Here is a 25,907-nt window from a genome sequence, read left to right on the forward strand (position 1 = left end):
TTGGCGTTTTCGTTGCTTTTTCTTTTCCTCGTGTGGTGCTTTATTGCATTAGAGACTGAAAGGTAATTATCTGTCTGCCCCTTCTAAAGGGTGGAAATGGGGCTAAATCAGAGATTAATTTACTTCTTTTCTCTTTCTCTCCTCTTTTCTCTAAGATGGTTTGGAATCAGGGACATAGAACCGATGGGTAGATGTAGGTCTGGGGAGGCTGGTTTTAGTGCAATATAAAAAAAGTGCCAGCTTCCACTTCCTTCCACTGGAGCTGTTCATTAGTGGAACGAGCTATCAGTTGCACAACTCACGTTATCAAGAACACACCTCTCCTAGCTAGAGAGGAGAGGGCTGGGGCACAAGACCACCCCCCCTTTCAGGTTCTGGTGGTGGGGTCTGGTTTGTGGGAGACTGACGTGCTTCAGTGCTGGTGGCAGGGAGGCTACAGAGCTGGGGTCTGCTCTGTGGGTGATGGGGGTCTGAGGCTGTGGTCCAGGGTGACAGGAGGTCAGAGGGCTGTGAGCATGGGAGGGGCCAGAACCTGGTCCAGGGGTGGCATCAGGGAGGCCTAGCTCAGAGCTGCCAAGCTGATCTTCCTTCTGTGTGGGCCCTGTGCAGGGTAAGTGGTTTTCAGGCTCTCCTGCCCTCCCACCATTCGGATTGCCCTGCCTGATGGGGCACCTGCGGTTGTTACATTGTTGTAAGCTGTGTGGTTTACTTCTGTGGGCCACAGGAGGAGTGTTGAGACAGTCACCCAGAGAAGCAGAAGCAGGAGAGAGGCAGGAGAGAGGGGAGAAAAGAAAGCCAGAGAGGCCCAGAGTGAAGACTTGTGGGGGGGCTTGGAGGCCTACCTGCCTCCTGCCCCCCGCCCCCGGGCACCCCTGCCTGCGGTGTACCTGGTTGCTGCACTACATGGAAGAGCTCAATAAAAGCCTAAGAAAGCCTCTGGGGGCTCCAGGACTCTCCTTTACCGGTCCTGTCTGCTCGGATCATAGAAAACCTGCTCTGTGTCCCTTCCTGCCCCTGCACCCTGCCTTTTCCGTCTGTCTCGGGGAGTTGGTGACTCTGCCTTTTGTGGCCAGTGGAATCACCTAGGCCACTCGATGTGTGATTCTTCCTGCATAAACCTGAACTGATGGGAATAAATAAACTTCACCTTGATCTTTGCTGGTTTGGATCGACTGAGTTTTCAGGCTTGTCTTCATTGAACCCCCGATTATAATCTGGGTTTGTTCCATCTTTCTCCCCCCTCGGGAATATTTCAGGCTCCCTGGTCTAACACAGATTTCAAGTCTCTCTCTCCGAGTTATCTTGTTACCCAACGACTGCTTGCTTCCAACGCTCGTCTCTTCCAGTCTGTGTAAACATTTACTAACTAAACTTTTGCTACTATTTCTTCCCACCTTCTGGCACTTCGATATTTCTTGCCTCTCTTGCGAGAACTGCTTTTCCTGTCGTCATGACTTGTTTTTGCCCCCCTCAACCGCTGATCTCTGTCCCTGGGAGCCAGGCCGTGTCCTGCTGCTCTGCTCTCTGCAGGCTGCGGGAGCTGACGGCACTGCTTGGACTCACTCTTAACCCAGGTAATTATCACAAGTCCACTTGGGGCTACGAAGTGACAAAGTGGCGCGTCCCCACGGGTCAGCCAGGCACTGGCACCCAGAGTTACCTGGGGCGGGGGGGGGGCGGGGGTGAGGGTTGGTTTCAAAGAATTGGTAAAAGAGATGGAGGGCTGCTCCCTACATCATTGAAAGCCTTAATTAATTCTCTTTTCCCTCTGGCTTTTCCTCACCAGCATGGTTCACCCCCACTGAGATTATAACAAGTCTTTATTCTCACAGCGCTGCTCAGTGCCCTCCATCACAATCACAGCAGACAAGGGGGCTACTCAAAATCGAAATGGTTGCAGAAATGAATAATTCCATAACGGTGAATGCCATCAACATAATCAAAATGCCCTGTAACAGAAGAAGAGAAAAGATGAAGGAAGCTTGGCGAGGTGGGACAGTGGTGGCTTTTCTGAATACAGAGAGGTCGCCAAGCCCAGGGGAGAACCACCACCCACACCACGTCAGGTGCCATCCTGGTGTGTGTGCAGTGGCACCTGTGTTTCTCTGGCAACTAATACTACTGATGGCTTTTATAAATGCTTGATAGCCACTGGCATAGCTTCCTTTGTGAAGTCCTTGTTCAAATTTTGCAATTTTTGCCTTTTCATTAATTTTCAGGGGTGCTTAATATCTACTGGATGTTGGTCCTTGGTCAGATATACGAACGGGAGAGATCGTCTCCCAGTCTGTGCCTTGCTTTCTGCTTTCTGTTTACGTGCAAGAAAATAAAAAAGTTTAGTTAAAAAAAGAGCTATAAGCGACACACAACAGTGGTATAAATTTAAATTACGCAACATGTTGATTTGATACATTTGTTTCCCTTCTGCTTGCTGGGGGTATCTTAATATCTCAGTTAAAATAATTTTAAAAAGGAATCATTTAATATAATTTTAGTATAGGTCTGCCAATGCCATTTTTTCCCCCTTCTGTGCTCTGTCATCTTTATTGCAACTTTACTTCTGAAGAGCATTTCACTGACACAGAACTCCCAGTTCCAGTATTTCAGCATCTTCAAGATGTCATGTCCTTGCTTTCTGGCCTCTGTCAGGCCTCCAGATGATCCATCTGTGGGAGGTTTTGGTACATTCCTTTGACTGTGGTGTGTTCCCCACACCCCCTCCTTCAGCTGTGTTTTAGGTTTTTCTCTTCATGTTCCCTCCCCCAATCCCCACTTGAACCCTTTGCCTATTATGTGCTTTCATGCCACTTTCTTTGTATTTTCCTGTTTGCTTTTCATTCATTCCTTTTAGCCCAATTGACTACTGCCAGACCCAACCTCTTGCTTTCTTCTTTTCTCCCCTGTTTTCTGTGGTCTTAGCACTTCCTAGGCCTTGGTATTTCTCATTATTACCCTCTGAATATTGTTTCTTCTCTTCAAGGCCCGTTTTTGTAAGGTGGGTAGTTTTCCACTTCCTCAGCAATTTTTGATGGGTCTTGTGGACCTTTTCTGGTCTCCGTGTGGATTCCCATCTTTTACATATTAGCAGTATTTTGGAAAGAACGGAAATAAATGCCTATTTTCAGTCTACCATGTAGTATCAGAAGTCTGGTTGACTTCTGACACTGGAAACAAAACTATCAAAACACTCCACTCGGGATTCTAAGGTACACCCAGGACTATGAATTACTACCGTCCTGCTAAACCTCTTTTCTTTTTAGTATATGGCTTTATCTATACTATTCTCATCTTTATACTATACTCATCTTTCATAATACACTATTTAATATTATCTTTTATGAAATGTATATATTTTATGTCCTCTACTCACCTGTGAATCCCTAAAGGTGGGGGCCTATAATGTGTGAATTTTTCTATTCCATAATGCCTGGTAGACTGTCTATCAGAGACTCTGGTTTCTGCAAATGTTTCTAAATGAAAGAAAATACTTGTGTCTGCAGCATTTCTTGGAAGGTGCTGACTGGCTGCTAAAACAGTTTTGATTTACCCCATTACTCCTCAGCATACTTACAATGCAGCGTACTTACAATGAATAAGGTGGTAACAGAATGGCACTCTTGATTGTTTTTAGAAAAGCCGCATAAGTAGTTTTGATCTAGAATGAAAGCGAAGGTGAGGAGGAACACTCCCGCTATGGCTGCTATCGCACTAATCAAATTCATGAACCGGCTCATCTTCATCTGAAAGAGAACAACAGCCCAGTGCAGGTGCAGTCTGAGTCTCCAGAAGGCCATGGATGGCGCGGAGTGCTGGGCTCTCGACAGAGCAGCTACGTGACCTTGTGAGAGTCACTGCACCACTTTGAGCATCGGACCCTCATTCACAGATTGGGGGATCCGGTGGGCTCTTCATTACACTCCTGTCCCCCACAATCTGTGCCTACATTCAGTCTCATTTAATTGGGAGGTGAGGTTCCTGCCGGGCAATACTGGCATGTCGGATGGCCTTTTATTGCTCTGCTTAAAGTCATGACCTACTTACATTTTGGGTTATCTCTGTATTTAACAAAATAGTATATTTCAAAGCAATTTTTATATCTTCCTAAAACTACAAATCTACAGGTGCCCTTTGCTGAAAGTAATTTATTGGTTTATTCATATCTCCTATTTTTTAAAAGATTTATTTATTTGTGGATACAAGAACTGGGGTACAGGCCAGAGGTGTGTGGGGGGCGGGTGAGAAGATTCACCAGAGAGAGTGGGGAGCAGAATAGGCAGACTGACTGAAATACACTGCTGAGGGGAGCAGCGGGTGCAACAGGAGAGGTCTGCTGCGCCACGGGGGTTGCTCCCTGGCCAGCCGGGGAACGAACTCGTGCTGCAGAGGCTGTGGATTGCTTCATAGTGAGGTGCTTAACCCCTTCCGCCACCAGGGAGGCCCCATATTTCCTATTTTTGATTCTTTGAGAGAAGTAAACATATTCTACTTATGAACAGATATCTGTAAGTTAACATTTTGCATTCATTAACATAGGCTTTATTCCGAGATCCCTGCCAGCGAAGTTTCAATTGGGTTGTATGCCTATCATATAAGTTGAACTAGTGCCTGTCTACCTGTCGTTGGTGCTTAGTAGGCACCAAAATGACTTACAGAAAGAAAGAATGAGTGAGTTACTGGAATACTGAGACTCATCCTACCTTTGGCTGGGGAACTTGCCTCAGTGTCTTCTACGTAAGAATTAAGCTGATTAAACTAGAAAACTTACTTCTGGTACAAATGTTTTCTGATTCTATGGAAGAGGAGAAGCAAATTCCATTGATTGGAATTTGTCAATCTGTGCAATTCTAGTGGCTTCATGATTTTCCAAAGTCATTTTCAAGGCTAGATGAATTATTTCAGACTTAGAAATTTTTGATAAAGGGGAAATAGAACTCACCAGAGTTTCTGTGGGTTTTCTTTCCAGGGCAACCAGGAAAGCTCCAGAATTAATGAACTGTTAAGAAGAACACATATCTTAGTGGTGGGCAGGCTGAGCTGCCCTGGAGTTCCCACAGAACAAGCCTGTACATGTTCCTTTCGCTTCCCGCCCTGGCTGGCTCAGCCCTCAGGGCAGTGGGGAGGGTGAGCCGCTCTATGTGACTGTCACAAGGGAATTGATGAGGAATTTGATTTAACCTGAACTACTTATGTAAACATGAGAATTTTAAAAACCTTATTGGTTTTCATTTTCTCACCCATCATCTGTTTAGAGCCGGGGTGGACACAGCATTGATGCCATGGCCCTCTGAGGCCTGGTCAGTTTACCACCATTAAGTCCATCCCCATCATTCTTACAAGAAATATCCTGCATACCCATTTGAAATCCAGTGTATTCTCTTGGGTGGGAACAGAGGCAGAGCTCAGCTAACATGTTGGAATGCTAAAAAAGTCCCAAGAAATTGCTTAGACGTGAGTCATAGGTGGCAGCACTGTTGTCTAGTAGACTCTTCAGTCTGATGCTTGCACATCCATTTTTAAATTTTTGATTGCCAGGGCCTGGTATTTCTTCAGACAAATGGCTCCACTCTCACTCTGCACTGAACCCTTACAGCTCTCAGAATAGAAAATGTTCCCCACACCATGGGCCCTATGTGTTTTTCCTTGGCTCCAGCAAGCTATCCCTATGCCTTGCACCATTCCCCCTTCCCAGCCATTCCCCGCTCTTCCACTGTGTGTCTGCACCTGACTGACCTCATATTCCTCACAACTCAGGCTGGACATGTCCCTGGGGAACCTGTCCTGTAGGTGCCTGGCCTATGGAGGCAGTTTGTGTGTTCCCATGTATTAATTGACTCTCTGCTCAACGGCAACCTTGAGGCCAAGTCTACTCCCCCTTCACACTGTTCTGTAAGACTGCCCGCCTGCGTCTATGCAGGTGTGTCTCTTTCCTTGTTCTCTTTTCCTCAATAAACTTAGTGTTGCTGATGCATGGAACCGTCTGCTGAATTCTTTCTCAGGGGGACCCAAGAATCCCACGTACCGAATCCCATTGCCTGAACCCCATCATGGCTTCACATCGAACAGGATTATCCATACTCACCAAAATGGAGCTCCAGAATGGATATCCAGAAAGAAATATAAAGGGGAACCGTGGCTGTGGGTTTTCAAGAATGAAAAGCAAAACAACTCCAAAAGAAAAGTTCATTAGTCCAAGCAGGATCTGGATACTCTGTAAATAGAGGAAAAGCTCATGGTGAGGAAAAAGCAAAATGGTGGACTCCCTTTGAAAACTTAAGATTTGGTTTATGAGGATTAGGCAATTGCCCTCTTTTATAAATAATAAGGGAAGACATAATAGAAGCCCCTTTGTGATGTTCTCATGTATTTCTTGATTCTGCTACCTGGTATTTGGTGATGTGTAAAATGGTTTAACTAAACGGTCCTGAAAATGTCATTCATACATTGGCAATATTAGGATCATTGGAAATTAGAAATGCAAATTATCAGGCTGGAGCCCTTACTTAGCAAACAGAATCTCCAGGTGAGGCCGAGAAATCTTTGGCTTAAACTTTACAAGCCCCAAGGAAATGCAAATCAAACCCACCTAGAGCTATCATCTGACCTCTGTTAAAACGGTGGTCAAAACACAAAGATAAGAAAGAGCAAATGCTGGCAAGGGTGTAGAAAAAGGGAACCCTCCAGCACTGTCATTGGGAGTGGGAATTCGGGCAGCCATTATGGAAAACAATATGGAGAGTCCTCAAAAAAATTAAAAATGGAGCTACTATATGATCTAGCGATCCCACTTCAAAGTGGGATCCAGTCAAGAAAATGAAATCATTATCTCAAAGAGATAGCTGTGTTGCCATGTTCACTGCTGCTTTGCTCACAATAAACAAAGACCCTGCTTCCGAACATCATTGTACTGGGATTGTGGCTTCCCTGATGAATTTGGGGGACCACAAGCACTCAGTGCCAAGCACAACTTCAGTAGAGTATACATCGGGAAAAATCCTTACTTACCCCGAGGATTTTCAGTTTTGCAGAAATCAGTTTTGGATTAGGGATGTGAGAACCATAGCTTGTTTCTGTAACATCCACTGACTGAAATTCTGGAACGGTGACTTCTGGAGGAAATACCAGAAACACAGGTGTGTCTGCAGCGCTTGAATACATGATGGTGTAGTTGATATTTTGAAATGAGAAGAAAAAAAAAGTCTTAGTTGGCACTTTGGTTGGTCTAGACCATGTTCTTCTCCGGTACTGAGGCCGTGCGGAGCAGTGGCATTGCTGTGGTTTGTCTTGGAATTATGGAACCGTAGAGTCACACAGTCACGGAATCTCTGGACCAGTCAAGTTCTCAAGAACGTCAGTGACTAAAAGGAGTAGGATAGGGGGGCCAGAGGACCTGATCAACATCCTGATTCAGTCAGGACCCCACTGAGACATTGGGCAAGTCACATCTTCCCGGTTCCTTCTCTGCACATGAGCAGGTTGGGCTAACTGACCTGCACACACGCTGAAATTCCCCAGTGAGTGTCATGAACATTCATTCCTGTTCTCTGTCTTCAGACAAATAGAGGACAAAACCTCTCATCCCACAGAATTGATAAGCTACTTCTTGAAGTACACACAGGGTCCCTTCAGTCTGTCGACTTTGGTCTTTGTCCCCTGATTTTATTAGCTTGAGCTGTGAACAAGCCACCCCCAAACACAGTGGCTTAAAACTACTGCCGTTTGATTTTGCTCACGATTCTGTGGGTCACATGGGCTGTCTACTGATCTGGTCCAGCCGAGCGCTTCTCTGCCGGGTTTTCTCATCCATCAGCGGTCAGCTGTGGGTGTGGCCGCACCAGACTTCGGGGTGGCTTCAGTCGTCAGGCAGTGGGTGGGCTCTTGGCACGCCTCTCATTCACAAATGTTTCTCAAACCTCTACCGAATGTCCTTCTGACCTAAGCAACTTGCAGAGCCAGCCCCGATTCCAGGGGAAGGTAATTGACCATATTTTCCTGGGAGGGTCTGTACTGTTATATGGCAAGGACGGGCGCAGGGAGGTGGACTATGTCCATTTATATACTGCAGTTTGTCATCCTCTTGATAAGACTGGGTCTTCCTAAGTCGAAAATCCTGATGTAACAACCTCTCGCCACTTGCCTGTGAGAAGGCTGGAAAGGACCACCCCCTTCCAAGTTTTCTCTAAATTTACCTTCTCTCGTTCAATTTTTCAGACATAGAATCCTTAATGGTCTCCCATGAATCATGCTAAACCCGGGGCACCCCCCTCCCCAACGGTCCAGCTATTATCTTGGAAGAAGCAAGTAGACATGAGGGAAGGGAGCCGCCGGAGCTGCTATTTTGCTAGAAATTTGGAAAACGTGTGATCTCAGCCTCTTGATTGCCTGCTTCTGTGGTTTTTGCAGTTTTCACGGCCTGTCCGGGCTTCTTGGTATGACAACTCTTTCCCTCACTGTGTGGTGATACAGGCCACCACTAGAATCTTCTCTGCCCTAGAGCAGTGTCAACACACCATGGCCTATACAGCATATTTTCAAAAGTAATAACATTAAGCTTCTACAGCATCTGCACAGTCAGACACTTGGGGTTTCCCACTGGCTCTCTGCTGACATCAAATCTCTAGTTCCTGTTCTCTGCCTTGTGTGGAGCTATCAGAACTTTCCTTTGAGACTAGCCAGGGAATTTTTCTCTCTAAGAGCAAATGTACTTGGTTTTATGGGCTCAGATGGGACTTTTACCCCTTTGCTCCCTTCCCCACCCCTCAAGAAATAAAAGGCATGCAGTAGTCTGCTTGGCTGTTATAACAAAATGCCATTCACAGACAGGGTGATTTAAACAGTGGAAATTTATTTCTCACAATTGTGGAGGCTGGAAGGTCCAAGGTCAAAGTGCTAGATGATTGGGTGCCTGGTGCAAACTCTCTTTTTGGCTTGCAGATGGCTGCTAACTCACCATGTCTTCACTTGGCCTTTTCTCAGAGTGTGTGCAGAGAGAGAGAGAGAGAGAGAGAGAGAGAAACTCCTCCCCAGTGTCTCCTCTTCTAACCCCATTATGAAGTCCTCCATCCTCGTAACCTCACCATTGCCCCCCAAAGGCCCTGTCTCCAAACAGCATCTCATTGGGGTTAGGACTTTGATGGGTGGATTTTGGGTGGACACAATAAAGTCCCTAGTTGGGAGATAATTTGTATAATTCAGAATAAAGAGATACTTGGTTGGCATAAAATAGATGAAACTGATGCCATGAGCAGCAGCAATTGCCAAGTAGAGAAGTGTACAGATGTCTCCTATGCCTGCCCTGGGCCAGATGCTCTTGCAAACACTGGAGGTACCAGTTATTCCGTTTTCACAACAATTCCATGCTGGCTATACTATTCTTCATCTCTTATCACTGAAACGGAGGCACAAAGATTTTAAGGAACTTTACCACAAAGGAAAGTAGTGTGTCAGAACAGAAGTATGAACCAGCTGGTTTGGATTTAATGCTGTGGACTCGGTTTGATACTTCAGAGCTTTGCCCTGAGGACCTAAATATCTCTGTGTGATACATAAAACCTCATCTCTGACTTGCAGATCCACTTCTGAATCCTAGGAGCGGGCAGAGGGCTAGAATAGCACCAACGAGACTTATCTGGGAAAGGAAAGGCTTATCTGTGTGTGTGTGTTGGTGGGGACAGCAGAGTGAGAGATAAAGGTTCCCAAATGCCCAAAGTGTATCTTGTGAATTGAAGGTTTAATGGGTAAAAAGGACCTTCCTCTGGACTCTGTGATCCACCACTAGCAAGATTACCTTTTTGGGAATGGGATATCTACATGCTCTTCAGGCTTCTGAAGCACAAGGGAGGCATTACTTCAACAGAAATAATTCTTTCTAAAGAGGATCTCTGAGCTGCATTAATGTAACAATTTAGTTCCTTGCTAACAATTTAGTTCCAGGTCTAGAGATGGTGCACATCTGTATTGCAGCCATTCTGAGCTCGAAATTTTAGTAAGGTCTTTAGTCTAATTAACTATACTATACCAGTGTCATTTCCTGGTTTTGGTATGGTGCTATAGTTATCTGTCAAAATTCTCAATGGGCTACTTTTTATGATACTCTTGGATAAAAATGAAAACACTAACTTGATATGTGCCCCCATGTTTATTATGGCATTATTTACAGTAGCCAAGATTTGGAAGCAACCTATATGTCCACTGATGGATGAATGGCTACAGATGTGGTATATATGCACATTAGAATATTATACAGTCCTGAAAAAGGAAATCTTGCCACTTATGACAACATGAATGGACCTCGAAGGTATTGTGTTAGGTGAAGTAAGTCAGAAATAACAAATGCTTTGTAAATTCAGACATATGTAGAATCTAAAACAAAAACAAAAACAAAAAATGAGCTCACAGATGCAGAGAATAGGTTGATGCTGTCAGAGGCAGGTTGTGGGAGGTGGGAAAAATGAGTGAAAGGGGTCAAAAGGCACAAACTTACTGTTATAAATTAACATAGGGGAATGTAACATACTGCTTGGTAACTTTAGTTAGTAATGTATTGAATTAAAAAAATAACTCTGGAAATATGAGAAACTCAGAAGCCAACAAGGCTGCAGAAAGAAAGGGTGGTTAATGATTCCAAGTGTACCAAAGAATCAAGGAGACAGAGGACACAGAAAAAGGTATTTAGGGCACCTGATGGCTCTCGAGGGCACCTGATGGCTCTCGATCACGCAATTTCCTTGGCCCACTGAGGTTGAAATGATATGACCAAGGTTTGTAAAGTTAGAAACAGGCATTAAGAAAGGAGTTAGAGCTTCTAACTCCTAAGAGTAAGAGACGCTTCCTCTTTCTACTATAGCATCCGCGTCTCTGTCCCTCCCTGCTCCCCACGTGCTTGTCTCTAGGTATATGTTTCATTCTCTCCGTTAAATTCTCTACATTAAATTCTGTGTTCATCACCACATTCTATTTCATAAATAACAAGAAATTTAGAGTATATACCCTCAGTATAGTTGGGGAGCTCAGGGGGTTGAAACAGCGAGGGAGAGGAATGGTGGTGCTGATTTTGATTCCTTGCTGACTCTCTTGGCTCTTAGCCTGCGTGAGTGTCTCCCAGTTGACTCACTGAGCTGTCAAACGCAGAGGAGGACAAGTGCTGTAAGCACCATAGGAAAGTAGGTCCATTAAACACAAAGCTGTGAAGCAAACTGGTGATCATGAATCAAAACTAACATGGATTACAGAGTTTAAATGTGAATTATTCCTTCACCCCCCAGAAATTTCCATTAAGAGTGTTAATCTTTGGTTTGTTGCCATTTTATTTTCATTAAGAACAAAACCTTTGGGTGTTCTGCATGCCCTTCATTTTCACGTGGGCGAATACGGTAACGGCCAGCTGAGGTTGGAGGAGATGATACTGTTTTTCCCCATTTTGGTTCCCTATTGGAAGCCGCATGGTATTTGGATAGATTCTGCGTGTTAGTCAGAGTCTTCAGATTGCTCCTTTGGATAGCATGAGGTAGAAGTCAAAGGCAAATCATCTTTGTATGAAGAGCAGCTGACGGAAATGTTTTGTCGCTCATTGCGTTCCGAATCTGTATTGGACAAACAGGTTTGCACTGAGCTTTGACCAGAGGGACAACGAAAATCTGACTTCGTGTCTTCGAATTGTAGGTCGCCTAGTCTGATGTCTCTTGTTTGCGTATCTTCTTTTTGGATCCTTTTGGAAGGAACATCTTGTTGATCCTTATCTTGATAGAGACTGTATTGAAATGGGATGTTCTGTAATTGCTGATTTGCGTGTTGTCGAGCTACTATGCGCGCGCCTTGGGCTTCTTCGAACAGAGCTTTCTGCTGCAGGAGTTCTTTCTCTAATAGAGCTTCGGCTTGCCAGTCTTTGGTTCCCACATTTAGGGACTGCAGCATTTTTTGTTGCAACTCTTGTGCTTTCCAATCTGTGGTTTTCCAGCTTTCAGCTATCCAGTTCTGGTATTGTTGCAAGTCTTGCACCCCCTTGTCTGGAGCTTGCCCGTCTGGGTCTGGCTGCTTTGGAGGTTCCTGCTTTTCAGCTTGCTCTTCTGCATTGGGCCAGTTTTCGTATCTGTCCTCTTGAGTCGGCTGTTGCTCCTGTTCAGGAGGTTGCTCTTCACTGATCTTGGTCTTCTCCTCACCCTCCCCACTTGGAGGTTGCTCCTGTAGGGATTGGTCGCTTTGAACCAGGTAATACTTAGCTTGCTCATCTGAGGGCTGCTTTAAATCTTGCTCTACTTGGACGTACTTATCTGCAGAATATTTCTTTGGTGACACTCTGCCTCTGTATTGCTGTTCTAGGGATCTCCTCTTTGGATGGTGCTGATCTTTGTCTTTATCAGTTAAGGCATTCTGTTTTGAGTATTTTTTGCTGTGGTGTTCTGCTTTATGTTTCCAGCCTTGGGTAAGTAACATTACTTCTGATCGAATGTCTTGATAGTCTATATGTGTACCTTCCTGGTCATCATGTAGGATCTTTTGTAGTTTCAGATCTGATTGCTGCTCTACATGTTGCACACTGTCTGCTAACAGGATATCCTGGGTCTCAATCATCATGGCCTTTGCTGGCATGGACTGTAGTTGGTATAGTGGATCTTGGGATGCTCTGTCTTGGAATGCTCTGCTTTGGGTTGTTGTGTCTTGGGATGTTCTGCTTTGTGATATTGTGTCTTGGGATGCTCTGCTTTGTGATATTGTGTCTTGGGATGCTCTGACTTGGCATGCTCTGTCTTGAGTTGTTCTGCCTTGGGTGGTTATGTCTTGGGATCCTCTGCCTTGGGTTGTGTCTTGAGATGCTCTGCTTTGTGATGTTGTGTCTTGGGATGCTCTGACTTGGCATGCTCTGTCTTGAGTTGCTCTGCCTTGGGTTGTTGTGTCTTGGGATGCTCTGCCTTGTGTTGTGTCTTGAGATGTTCTGCTTTGTGATGTTGTATCTTGGGATGCTCTGGCTTGGCATGCTCTGTCTTGAGTTGCTCTGTCTTGGGATGCTCTGAATTGTGATGCCCTGACTTGGGATGGTCTGTCTTGAGATGCTCTGTCTTGGGATGGTCTGACTTGGGATGCTTTGTCTTGGGATGGTCTCACTTGGGATGGTTTGTCTTGGAATAACAGTTCTTGGAATGGCTTGTCATCAGAGAACATGGAAAGAGACTTTTTAATTTGGGATTTTGAGACTTCTGATAGCAACTTTTGTACTGACAGGGTTTCAGCTGACAGAAATTGGGATGATGATTCTCGGCGTGGGAAAGCTTGGAGTTGTACGTTATGGGATGAAACAACTTGATGTTGCAAGGATTGATGCTTTGATGACTGGGTTTGTGTTTCTGGAGGTTGTCCAATACCAGATTTTAGGTCTTCATCATCAACTTCTTTCGATTTCCTATTACTTCCTGAGAGTGTTTTCAGTAATGTGGAACGTGAAGATTTTATCCCAGTTTCTGCCTCAGAAGGTTTAGAAGGTGAAAGATTATTTTTTTGTTGTTCATTTAGCAAATTTATGGAAGGTATATAATAATTATTGCTGCTTTTCTTTCTTGTCTGTTGGCAGATTAATGGACTTCTTGCGAGTCTTAACTTGTAGAAAGTATATCCTCCAAAGAAAACAGGTTGTATGTTTATAATCTCATCATTCCTAGAGGAAGTCTCTTCTTGAAGCTCAAATTGTAATACAGCATTTTCATCTGTTACAGATAGTTCACTATCTTGAGCAAAATCAGAAGGCAAGAAAAACACTATCTGAAAAGCCAAGGGGGTGAGAAAAACATTACTATAACAGAAACATGTTTGATTTTTTTCTTTGTGCATTCCCAAACCACTTTATCTCTGTCCTAAGACAGCAGATGGGAAATAACATCTAGATGGTGAGTCAGTAAACAAATACTGACTTGGTCATCACATCACTGATTTCATTTTGGATAAGGTATCCCCTCTATTATCTCAAATACTGAATTGGAGAATTTGATTATCTGAAATATTCTCTCCATAATAATATTAAAAAACGGGCCTCCCCTGGTGGCACAGAGGTTGAGCGCTGGGCTGCAAAGCTGCCCACAGCCTCTGCAGCACCAGTTCGATCTCCGGCCACCGGAGGAGGGTCCCACATGGCGCGCAGACCTCTCCTGCCACCTGCTGCTCCCCTCAGCAGTGTACTTCTTCGTCAGTCTGCCTCTTCTGCTCCCTGCTCTGGCTCTGGTGAATTCTCTCACCCTCCTGCGCTTCTAACTGTACCCAGTGCTTGTATAAATAAAATAATTTTAAAAAATAATATTAAAAAATAATTAAAAAAATAATATTAAAAAACTTCTAAGACATTTAAAATCATCCATTCAATGCTCATGTGTTCAGATTTATAATCATTGATTGGTCACCTGTTAGATGAACTAGATGCTGGAAGTCAAAGATAATTAGATGTTGGTTTTGTCCATAAGGTGCTTATAATTCTAGTTAGAACAGTTCCTAAATAGCTAACAAGGGGCCTCCTGGTGGCAGAAGGGGTTAAGCCTCAGCATTATGAAGCTATCAGCAGCCACTGTAGCATGAGTTCAATCCCCAGCCAAGGAGCTGACCCACATGGTGCAGCAGACCCCTCAGCAGTGTATTTTAGTAAATCTGCCTATTCAGCTCCCTACTCTGTCTCAGGTGAATCCGCTCACCACGCGCCCCTCTCCCCCACCTCTGGCCTTTGCCCCAGCTCTTATATGCATGAATAAATAAATCTTTAAAAAAAATAGCTAACAAAATGTTGTTTAGTAAATGCTAATATAGGAATTGGTACTGAATGTCTTGTGGGACTGCAGAAGGTGATATAATTCTGAAAGAGACAGGAAATGCTTCACAGAAGAGGTCTTATTTGATCTATGTTTTGATGGTTAAGTCAGAATTCCTCAGGCTAAAAGATGAGGAAAGATGATACGAAATTCCCAGTAGCAGAGTGGAAACCGTGGGCACAAAAATGCAAGGTGTGGTACAGCAAAGTGTGATGGCAGTGGGTGGTGAGGTACTGGTAGACGGCAGGTGCTAGAGATGAACTGATTCTATTTTGTCCTTGTTGTCTTGTTGACACCTGGTCACCAGTGTGATTTTATTTTAAGGTGGGGCCTTTGGGAAGTGATTAGATCATGAGGGTGGAGCCTTCACAAATAGGATTAATGCTTTTGTAGTAGAGATCCCTGACATCTCCCTTGCCCCTCAACCTTGAGAGGAGAGAAGATGGCTGTCTATGAACCAGGAAGAAGGCTTTCAACAGACATTGAGTCTACTGATACCTTGACTTGAACTTCTCATTCTCCAAAACTCTGAGAAATATTTTTTGTTAAAGCCACCCACCCAGTCCAGGGTATTTTGTTATAACAGCCTGCATGGACTAGGATACTAGGCTAGGAGATCTGGTCTTTCCTTACAAACAAGTGAGATATATGGGAATTTTTTGAACAGCTAAGTAATAGTATCTGATAAAACTTTTAGTCAATGGTTCCAATTCTTTGTAATTTGTTCCAGGTGATCAAAAAAATGTCCATCAAGAAGCAAATGGATAAACAAATGGTGGTGAATGGTGAACCGATACGTAAAAGGAATGGATTGTTCATTCCTGCAGCAGCATGGATGAATTTTAAAAACATGTCACTAAGTGAACGAAGCCAGATACAAAGCGTCCTCACCATTCCATGTATATGAAATTGGAGAAAGTAAAAACTAATCGTGGAACTGATCTATTGACTGCAAAGAGATTCAGGGAACCTTCCAGAGTGATAGGAACTCACTCTATTTTGAGTGTGATGCTAATTAAATAGGCGTATATACGATTTGTCAAAGTTCATTGAAGAGGACACTGAAAATGGGTGACTTTCATTCTTGGTAAATTATAATTCTATGAAACTGATGTAAAAGAGAAGAAAACACCCAACAAAGCTTGGAACCAGGAGGATATTTAGAGGGCAGACTCTGGAACCACATTACTTGAGTCAGAATTGTCATGTCCTGTGACTCCGGAGAGGCTACCTTTGTGTCTTTGTTCTTTCATATGTAAAATAAATGTTTTAATAGTTTTGTAAGTAGGTACTAAGTGATTAGCATAATGCCCCACATTGTAAGCATTCAGTAATTGTAAGCTATATTAATTAATGTAAATATATATATATCTATTAAATATTTTTCCTTTACTGCCTCCTCTTTGATGAGGGAATTACCTTCCATACCCTTATGGCCCAGGTAAAAGCTCCCCACATTCAAGTGACTGAAGATGACTGTGACTAGGAGGTAGGGCATAAAGGAAGCACAGCTGTCTCAAAGGGAGGAATAAGCCCGCAATTTTAAGCTTACCCCCACCCTGAACTTCTTAAATTTAGAAGTTTTAGTTCAGCCTCTAAGAATACTGTTCCCCCACCCATAGGCCCAAAGTCACCTTGGAGAGTCCCATTAGGAATTTATTCTTATAAGGACAATGAACTCACCTCATTTGACCTTGTCCAGCACTTGCTTTTAAAGGAGGCGATAGTCACAGAGATGCTGAGCTCCACAATGCTGATGATCAGTAAGACTGCCAAGATTCCCTACAAATAATGAGAATCAGTGTATGGCATTTGGAATGAAAGCGGTATCATTTTAAAGATATAAGCCAAGGACCAGTTACACACTATGACCACGTCTGGGAAAACTATTTTTAAAAAAAAAAGATTTATTTATTTATGCATACAAAAACTGGGGTACAGGCCAGAGATAAGGGGTGGTGGTGAGAGGATTCACCAGAGACAGAGTGGGGAGCAGAACAGGCAGATCCATTTTAGATGCCCCTATAGCCAGCAGTGATTGAAAGAGAATGAATTTTCTTCTTAGGCCGTTCTGATAAGCAGGGTAACGAACTCCTGTAGGAGTCCGGCAACTATCTTAAATGAGTGCAACAGGCATGGGGGCAGTAAAACAATAGCTATGGTGGGCGGTGGGTGGGGGGGGAGTATGCCATTTTTCACACTCTGGTTTAAAGTGACCTTTAGATAAGAAATGGCTTGGTACAAAGGCTTAGACTCTGCAGACAGACAGGGCTGGGTATAATTGGGTCCAAAGTCAACTTAACCTTGGGCCAGTGATTGAATCTCTCTGAATCTTGGTTTCCGTGAAATGCCTCTGAAAGAGAGACATTTGTTGGTAAAATTGAGAGGTATAAGGAGCTCACTGTAAATTTACTGGCTTTAGCTGTTGAGCAAGATAGACCTAGCGTTATCTTTGCAGAACTTACAGCATAGAAAAGGAGGTAGACGTTACAAATTGCACATTTATGGGTCTCCCCAATGGCGCTGTGGTTGAGTGCTGGGTTGCAAAGCTGCCCGCAGCCTCTGCACTGCTGGTTCGATCCCCGCCCGCTGGCGAGGGTCCCACATGGCGCAGAGACCTCTCCTGCCGCCCGCTGCTCCCCTCAGCAGTGTGTTTCAGTCAGTCTGCCTGTTCTGCTCCCCATTCTGGCTCTGGTGAATTCTCTCACCCTCCCCTGCTTCTGACTGTACCCAGTGCTTGTATAAATAAATAAATAAATCTTTAAATAAAAAAAATAATTAAAAAAACAAGTTACACATTTATTTACTTAACTAAATTGAGAGAAGTACTACCAAAAAAAATACTGGAAGCCATGTACTCTCTGACCAAGTCTGCACCAGGAAAGGGCAGAAATACAATTGGAAGGCCCTTCTTAAAGAAGTGATATTTATGGATGGAACTGGAGGGGTAAGTGAAATAAGTCAGGAGAAAGACAAATACTGTACGATTGTGCTTATATGTAGAATATAAAGAAACAAAACAAGAGTATTTGCCAACATATGGCATTTGGAATGAAAGTGGTATCGTTTTAAAGATAAAAGCTGGGTCTTCCTGGTGGTACAAGGGATTAAGCACAGCACAGTGAAGCTGCAGCATGAGTTCGATCCCTGGCCAGGGAGGTGACCCACAGGGCGCAGCAGACCTCCCCTGTCTCGCCCACTGCTCCCCTCAGCAGTGTATTTCAGTCAGTCTGCCTGTCCTGTTCCCCACTCTGTCTCTGGTGAACCCTCTCACCCTTGGCACCTCTGGCCTGTACCCCAGTTCTTGTATGCATAAATAAAATGCAGATAAAATGCAGATAAAAGCTTAAAATAATTTTAAAAAATGCAGATAAAAACTGAGGACACCAGTTTACAAAACCAAAATAAACCCTAGAAATCTGACTACAGAACTGAGATTCCTGGGGCAGGGAGGGACTAAATGGTGGGGAGCAGAGGCTGGGAGTGCCCAGTGGGCTGCAGTGGAGGACTAGGGGTGTCCTGATGGTGGGGGTGGCCTCTTTAACATACATTTGAAGAGGTGTGATCCTATTCCCCTAAATCACAGAGTGTTGTTTACCAATGTTACATCAGCAACAACAAAATTACGATGTTTAAACTGAGGTTAAAGACTGAGAAGTTAATTGGGTAGGTGGGAAGGAACAGACACTGGGTTGGGGACCATTTGAAGCAAGAAGCAGCTGTGGACCTGGATATTTGATACATTAAGGAGCTCCAGGAAGCGGCAGGAGTGTTGAGTGCGAAGGTGAAAGCCTGAGGACAGAGCTGGGAAGGCAGGCGGGCTAGCTGCTGGAGGGCCTTGGAAGTCCTTTAGGATTTGGGTCTCCATTCCGTGTTTAAAGAGAGTTATTGAGTCATGTACTCAGATTTGCATTTTAAGTGACTTTGGCCACCGTGTAGACTGCCAACGGATTGGTCTTTGGCAGAGGTCAGTCCAGGAGACAGGTAAAGTCCTCTGTGTGGATATGTTAGCTTATTTATGAAGTTTGGGTTAGGCAAGGCATGGTGGCATTCCACAAGTGAGGTTTCAGAACAGATTCTCCATGATTCTATGTGCAGGGACCAATTTAATTTAAACCATCCTTACAACAACCCAAGGAGGTGGATATTCTTGTTATCTTTATTTTCCATTGGAGAAAAACTGAAGTTCTGAGGAGATAAAATGCCAGACCAAAGTCACAATATATAAGTGACAACAGTAGGCTGCAAATCCAGACACTGTGGCTCCCGATCTCCTCAAATGTCAACCTGCAATATGTTTCTCAGTGGTCTTTTTAAATGCCCACATAAATTCAGTTATTGGAGTCAAAATGAATGAACTGAAGCATTGTAAACACAGGTCAGGTGAGATATGTCTTCAGAGCACAGAGTGAGGCCACTTACATTGAAAAGACTTCTACCGATCTCACATATTCCATCAGGGGAAAGCAGCTGGCAGTACATGTGCTGATATTTGTAGCTGATAATGGTTAAAACGATGCCAGCGACAGCTGCCAAGGAACTGATAACAGTCATGGCAGTGGCAGATCGTCCCTGGAAAACAGTTGGAAATCAAAAAAGGAAATAAAAACCAAACCAAGCCAAAATACCTTGCAAGAAATTTTCAGTGCTTTTTTTTTTTCCTTTGCAGATAAACTTCAGGAAACAATTTCTCCATCAGATGGATGTGCTTGAAAGGCTTGATAAGTAAAACTGGGATTCATCAATGTCTCAGGACAAAGCAAGGTTTGGGGGGTACCAGGGAGCCAAGAACGAGAATGGGTGCTCTGCAATGAATGCAAAGAAAATGTTCATTTTATCCTACACCATCTTTCAGAAACAGAATGAACCAGTATGTTAGCAATGATCTCAGTCTTGTCATTAGACTTGGAAAGTAGGACCTCAGAAAAGGTAACTAGTCTCTTGAAATTTCAATTTCCATCTTTAAAAATGAGGACGATGTCACCTGATTTTAGAGCAGCATCTACTCATTCATTTAGAAGACATCGCGACTGTGCAGCAGCGCTGTGCCAGGCCCTGCCTGAGACCGCAGAGCACAAAGACAGATACTCTAGTTGAGGCCCTGCCCTCATGTGGCTTCCACTCATGCCCACAGAGATTCAAACAACAACCAACCCAATAGCTAATATATTTATATTTACAGCGGATAGCAAATAAATATATTTACAGCGGATAGCAAATTTGAAGTAAGTTTAAAAGTTTCCTTTCTTGACCTCAGTGCCCAAATATTCCCCTGGGTGGGTGGGGTGGGGGTGGAAACCACTCTCCATCAAGAACCACTGCAGTAGAGGAAGTAGAATGACCTCCAGTAAGGAGTGAATCTCTCAGTTTTCTTGACCCGGGGGAACCCGACTGAGGCAGGATGGACGACCAACGGCGATGCTGGCAAACAGGAGTGGGCTGAATTGAAAAGCTGACGTGTGAAGACTTTCCCAGATCTTTTATTTAAACTTTTATATGCTAAGATAGGAGATTTAAACTTATGTAGAAGTCAGAGTGACTTACCATACATTTCTCCATCTTATTGTTTGCTGAGAGGTGTCCTGCAAGGATGAACTGTTGAGAAGAGAGCGAAAGGTTAACCGGTAACGCGCTTACCGCCTTACGAGGTAATTTCCTCGGCAGATTATACTGCACTCTGTGTTTCTGTGATTATTTTTTTTTAAAGATTTATTTATTTATGCATACAAGAACTGGGGTACAGGCCAGAGGTGTGGGGGGTGAAAGGATTCACCAGAGACAGAGCAGGGGACAGAACAGGCGGGTTGACTGAAATACACTGCTGAGGGGAGCAGCCGGGGAGACAGGAGAGGTCCGCCTCGCCATGTGGGTAGCTCCCTGGCCAGGAATTGAACTCGTGCTGCAGTGGCTGAAGATAGCTTCACAGGTTGTGTCTTAACTCCTGGCTCCACCAGGGAGGCCCTGTGTGTCTGTGATTATACTGCCGTCTGTGTGTCTGTGAACAGAACATCTGTTCATTCCACGGGGGGCAGGAGAGTAGGCACTGATGTCAGAAAATTAACAGTGCCAGGCGGCTCCTTGCTAGAGGCAGTTGGAGGAGGCAAGTCCCTCCCTCCCTAAGGTCCAAAAGCCCAAGATGCTTGGCTCAAGTGGGTTCCAAAAGGAAAAGAAATTCTGGGCACTGGGCCTCAAAGAGGGGAGGGTGAGCTGTGTCTGCCTGGAGCGGACGGGGGACCTTCTCAGCTCCATAGGGGGGGCTGCTATCTAGTGTAGCGATTTCACTTGCTTCTTTCTTAGGAACATAGAAAGCATAGTACCAGTTAAGGAAAATGAGAACTCAGTCATCCAAGTGGATCCATTTATTTATTTATATGTATGTATTTATATTAATATTCCAGGCATGGGAACCTCTCCCTCTGGAGCTGATATTGGAGCTTGGGGATATCTGAGTGCTGGATTCCAAGGACTTAGAAGTGACCCGCAGTTTGTTGTTGTGGTTGTTATTAGTATTGATTGAGGTAACACTGGTTTTATTATTGTTGCCATTATTGATTGAGGTTAACACTGGTTTCCAGCAGAGGTACAGGATCCCACCTGTTAGATGTATGCTACCAAGGCAACCACAGTCTTTGAAACCACCCCCTCCTAGGATCAACATCCTAGCTAATCAACACCCCTCCATGTCCCGCTCTGCCACCATTGGCCAGGACACCATCTTTCCTGCCCTGGATCTCGGCTGCCTCCTCCCACCTGATCCTCCCGGTTGGCTGTTATGATTCTTGAATTCATTTCCCACCCAGAAAACACATGCTATTTAAAACATAACAAGTCTTCAAATGTCACTTCCCTCTTTCCTTGCTGTCCTTTAGTTTCACATTCTCCGTGTGCCCATAAGGGCCAGCCTCCTCTGCTTCCAGGCCGCCTGATGGCCTCATTTTGTGCCTCCACCACTCGCTCATCTTTCTATTGCTCTTTCTCACATCAAGTCCTTGCTGGGCTCCTATTTTGTCTTTGCCAGAGGATGATTTCCTCCCACCTCACTCGGCCCACGCCTGCGAGCACTTCCCTGACCCCCACATGGGTGAGTCCTCCATCAAGCCCTCGCACTGCACCTGGGACTCCGCTTAGCGCGCTTTGCGTACATACCTAACAGCATTTGTAGCTTCTTTAGTAGGTGACAAACCCTATTTAATTAGAAGAAAAGCAGTAGGTGCTCAATAAATACCTTTTCAATGAGAACAAATTCTGTAATATATACACATTTGTGAAGCTCTACTACACAAACTCACACAGTGTTGTAAACCGAGGGTAAAGCAATAAAACATTACAAAGCACTACGCCAGGGCCTCATTAATTTTTGTGAATGCAGATTACACAAAATCACCCCGGGAAAATTCTGTTGTGAAACAGGGAGGAGAGAAGGTGGTGTTTGATGGGCTGCCCTGTGGCATGTGGAGTTTGAAAATCATCATCGAGAGTATATTATTCATATTTGCCAATAAAAACACTTCCAGCTGTGTGAAAATGCAGATTACACAAAAGGTGTGGGATAGTTATGTTTATCAAAAGGGAGCGGAATTTTTCACAGAGATGGAGTTTCATTAATTCCTTCATTTGTTTATCGAATCATTCATTCATGCCTGAGAATGTAATAGCAACTAAAGCCAAGAATATTCTTGTTCTCCTGGGAGTGTGCTACTAGAGGAAACGCTGATAACTCTACCCTTAAATATTCTGGCCCCAAATAGGAAGCAGGGGTTGGATGGAAATAACTCTGTACTAAGAATTGTATTTATAGTTTTGTGAGTGACGCACAACATAGTCTCTGGGGAGAATAAGGAGGTTGAACCATAGCAATCATCTTAAAATTCTCCTTAAGCCTTGAGAGTCTGACTCTATAGCTAGTATAAAATTATTAGTTTTTCTCAAACTCCATTTTCACATTTGCAAAGGGGAAAGCTATTTGCTCATTCAATGTCTACATGTTGAAAACATGCCGAGGAATGTCAGGAGAAATGACATAGAGCACACACGGGGCTTTGGAAACTTGTAAACACTGACCCCAAAGAGCGGGTATACCATGATGAAGGTGGTGCAGAGGCCTAAGGATCACTTCTCTTGCCATGAATGGGACTGGTTGTTCAGCCTCTTAGGGGACCTTTGTAAAGGGTTTTATCCCAAGACTTGAGGCAATTCAAACCAATCTTAATTATAATTTCTCAAAAGCTCCTAACTGACAGTACTTACAATAAATGCACCCCAGAATGGATATCCTGTGAGGAAAACGAGAGGAAGTTTTTGGGAGAAACTGATGAAATTATATAGAAATATAGTTCCGATGGCCACCATGACCAGGGCTAGCAGGATCTGGATAACCTGTGAGGAGAGAAATGGGCCATGAAGTCACAGGGGCCCCAGCTTCTGGGCACCATCCCGGCCCCTTGGCCATCACACCTCCCTCCATCTGACTACCTTCTTCTTTCATTTACTAAGCACTCTCAGATATTTAGGAAGAAGGTGTGTCCTTCCTCATTGCACACACCTGGGCCCTTCAGATTCAAACCCTCCCTTCATCCTTGCCCCACCATTACAACCCCTGGTGTTACCAATTTATTTCATATCACACAGGTAGAGGCCGACTTTACTCCTACATTGTAAGTTTCTTAAGAACAGAGACTGCAAACTATTCACTTTGGCAACTGGCCCTTTTGAAGCACAGGCTCACCCGCCAACACACATTGTCCACCTTCGATATCTGCTTTGGAAACTGAGGCTCAGCCCAGTTCTCTAAATGCTTATGAACGGTGGGATATATATTCAGTGGAATACTACTCAGGCATTAAAAAGACAAACTGTGCCTTTTGAGACAAAAGGCATGAATTTTTTTTTTTTTAAAGGCATGAATTTTTTATGGTAGCCAAAATAAGTCAGAAAGAAAAAGATAAATATCAGATGGTCTCACTTATATGTTGAATATCAATAAACCAAACAAAAGGTCAAGAAAGGTGAAAACTAGCAGCTGGCCATAGATCTAAGGCCTACAGCAGGGGAAGGGGAGGGAGAAGCATCAAAACCGGGGAGGGAAGAGCACAAGGGACTGGGGTGATGGTTTATGGGTGATATGGTGGTGGGAGAACCATGGGGACTATAACAATGTAAAAAAAATGAATAAAAAGAGAGGAAAAAAAGAAAAAAAAATGCACGAGTCTTCAGGTGAGGATGCTAAGTGAAATGAGCTAGAAAGTGAAGGTTACTGGTGGTTTCCTCCATGTGTGGAATATAAATAAAGAACACAAATGGGTGAAACACAACAAAAAATAACTCTAGACTCTAGAAAAATAGGTGGTTACCAGAGAGGAGGGGAGAGAAGGGGGGAAGGAGAAGAGAGGAGAGATGAACATGTACTGGCTTTGGGGGGCCAGTGGAGGGTGAGAGAAGCAAGTGCATATGTTCAGGTGGGAAATGATCCCCCAATTGTGTAGTTTCATAAACCGTTAGCAAATCAATGAAATCTGATTTAAAAAGTTTCTGTTTCTGAGGCTTGCTCTCCAGGGCAGAGAAAGCGGGGAGAAGCTATGTCTCGTCTCTTCCCTGAGGGCCGACTAGAGATGAGTGACCCAGCGAGCTGACAGACATACCTGTTAGCTGCCCACGGGGAGAGGGAGAGGGAACCGGGCGGGCTTACAGGGTCAGCGGGCACAGCTCCCCTAGCCATCTGTGCTTTTCTCCTCAGGCCACACCTTGGTTGTACTAAAGATGGAGTCTGTCTTCCCGGCTGCCCCTTAGGCGTGTTTCTGGCTGTGTGTGTATCCATCTGGTCGCCCACGATGGGACTTTGCAAGGTTTTCAAAGAATTCCCAGTGCCTTTGATGGCACCAAGGAGAAATTTAATTTCTCCAGTGGCTTTTAGCTCCAGGGGAGGTGCCACCACACCCTGAGGTGACCACTTCACCAGATGCCTGCATCCCCTTGTCAGGGTTCAAAGACAGTACTAACTCCTCATGAAACAGCTCTAGGGGTGCCTCAGGGTTAGGGGAGTTATGAATTACAGCTAAATATCCTATTTCTCAGCATGAAATACCATCTCAGAAGCACTTCTAAGACATGGGGTGAGCTGTGTATTTCTACACAGAACTTTTTGTTTATTAAACTTCAGGGAAGTGACGTCCTGGGCTACAGGCTGACCCTTCTGATGATCCAATTATTTCCACAAACAAATGACTTAGAAATACTTAGAAATACTCATGATTAGTCAATACTCATGATTAGAAATACTCATGATTCAGCAATAAGGAGAGGCTGAAGAGAAGAGTCGATGGAAAGAAGTGGAGCTAGCCTCCTTTTTGAAAAGCATTTCTGCAGACACCCATGGAGAAATGACTTCTTTTCTCACTTCCATGATGACTCAAGAATGGGAGGGAACTTACCCCCAAGACATTCGGCTCTCCCTTCAAGAATTCCAGCAGAGAGCTCTGAGGTCCAAAAGGAATTGCTGTCAATATGGTTTCATTTGGTTGGACAGTGATGGCATGGGTCGATTTTTTGACCCTGGAGGATGACTCCATGATTCAGAGGCAAGACCCTATTAAAAGAATGAGTGAGTGAGCATTGCAGGCCAAATCATGGTGTCCCATCAGTTTCACATGGAGTCCTAAGCAAAGAGCCCCCAGCAATCACCCTCTAACACACCAGAACTCCAGAACCACAGGCATTGAGTCATAGAGTCTTAGAATTCTAGAGCACATCTAACTCCTTGTCCTCCTGGCAAAGGATCCAGTTATCCAGAAGACTTACCCTCGTGTCAATTTATTTTTAAACAGATGTAAACACCAAGTACATAGATGCTATAGGTAAAAATGAACCTTGTCTCTATTTATGAAACACAAAAGAAGTAAAACTTAGAGACCATCCAATATATTCCAGGTGGCTTAAAGGTGTTTTCCTTAAACACGTATTGATGTTTATCCTTTTAATAATTCTACAGTGCTGAAACTGGGGTAGGGAAAGATTAAGATGCCCAAGGCCACATACCAAGGGACACAGGCAGGAACCAAACTCCACTTGCCTGTCTCCAAAATCTTTGCTGTTTCTCTTTAAAAATAACATGCTTCCCACCTCTTGCAAAAT

General features: G+C 44.1%; 2 protein-coding genes across 5 annotated transcripts; both read right to left on the bottom strand.

The window, feature by feature from the left end:
• Window positions 1–1,783: 1,783 nt before the first annotated feature.
• On the bottom strand, window positions 1,784–7,303 carry MS4A5 (membrane spanning 4-domains A5). Its single transcript, XM_037518285.2, has 5 exons — window positions 7,003–7,303; window positions 6,080–6,208; window positions 4,937–4,993; window positions 3,588–3,740; window positions 1,784–1,949 (listed from the first exon to the last, which is right to left on the bottom strand). Exons 1-5 carry the CDS (start codon window positions 7,153–7,155, stop codon window positions 1,839–1,841), a joined length of 603 nt encoding a protein of 200 aa, XP_037374182.1. The 5' UTR covers window positions 7,156–7,303; the 3' UTR covers window positions 1,784–1,838.
• A 3,957-nt stretch (window positions 7,304–11,260) lies between these two features.
• Window positions 11,261–25,474, bottom strand: MS4A14 (membrane spanning 4-domains A14). 4 transcript variants are annotated; one of them, XM_037517842.2, is made up of 6 exons: window positions 25,208–25,474; window positions 23,028–23,156; window positions 20,325–20,375; window positions 19,203–19,352; window positions 16,464–16,562; window positions 11,261–13,749 (listed from the first exon to the last, which is right to left on the bottom strand). In XM_037517842.2, exons 1-6 carry the CDS (start codon window positions 25,343–25,345, stop codon window positions 11,464–11,466), a joined length of 2,853 nt encoding a protein of 950 aa, XP_037373739.1. In that variant the 5' UTR covers window positions 25,346–25,474; the 3' UTR covers window positions 11,261–11,463. The 4 variants fall into 4 exon arrangements, with proteins under 4 accessions (XP_037373739.1, XP_037373740.1, XP_054553476.1 ...); XM_037517843.2 differs by lacking the exon at window positions 23,028–23,156; XM_054697501.1 differs by lacking the exon at window positions 19,203–19,352.
• Window positions 25,475–25,907: the final 433 nt, after the last annotated feature.

Source organism: Talpa occidentalis, unplaced genomic scaffold, assembly GCF_014898055.3.
Source record: "Talpa occidentalis isolate TD23 unplaced genomic scaffold, MPIMG_talOcc4v2.1 talOcc4.17, whole genome shotgun sequence".
Taxonomy (NCBI): domain Eukaryota; kingdom Metazoa; phylum Chordata; class Mammalia; order Eulipotyphla; family Talpidae; genus Talpa; species Talpa occidentalis.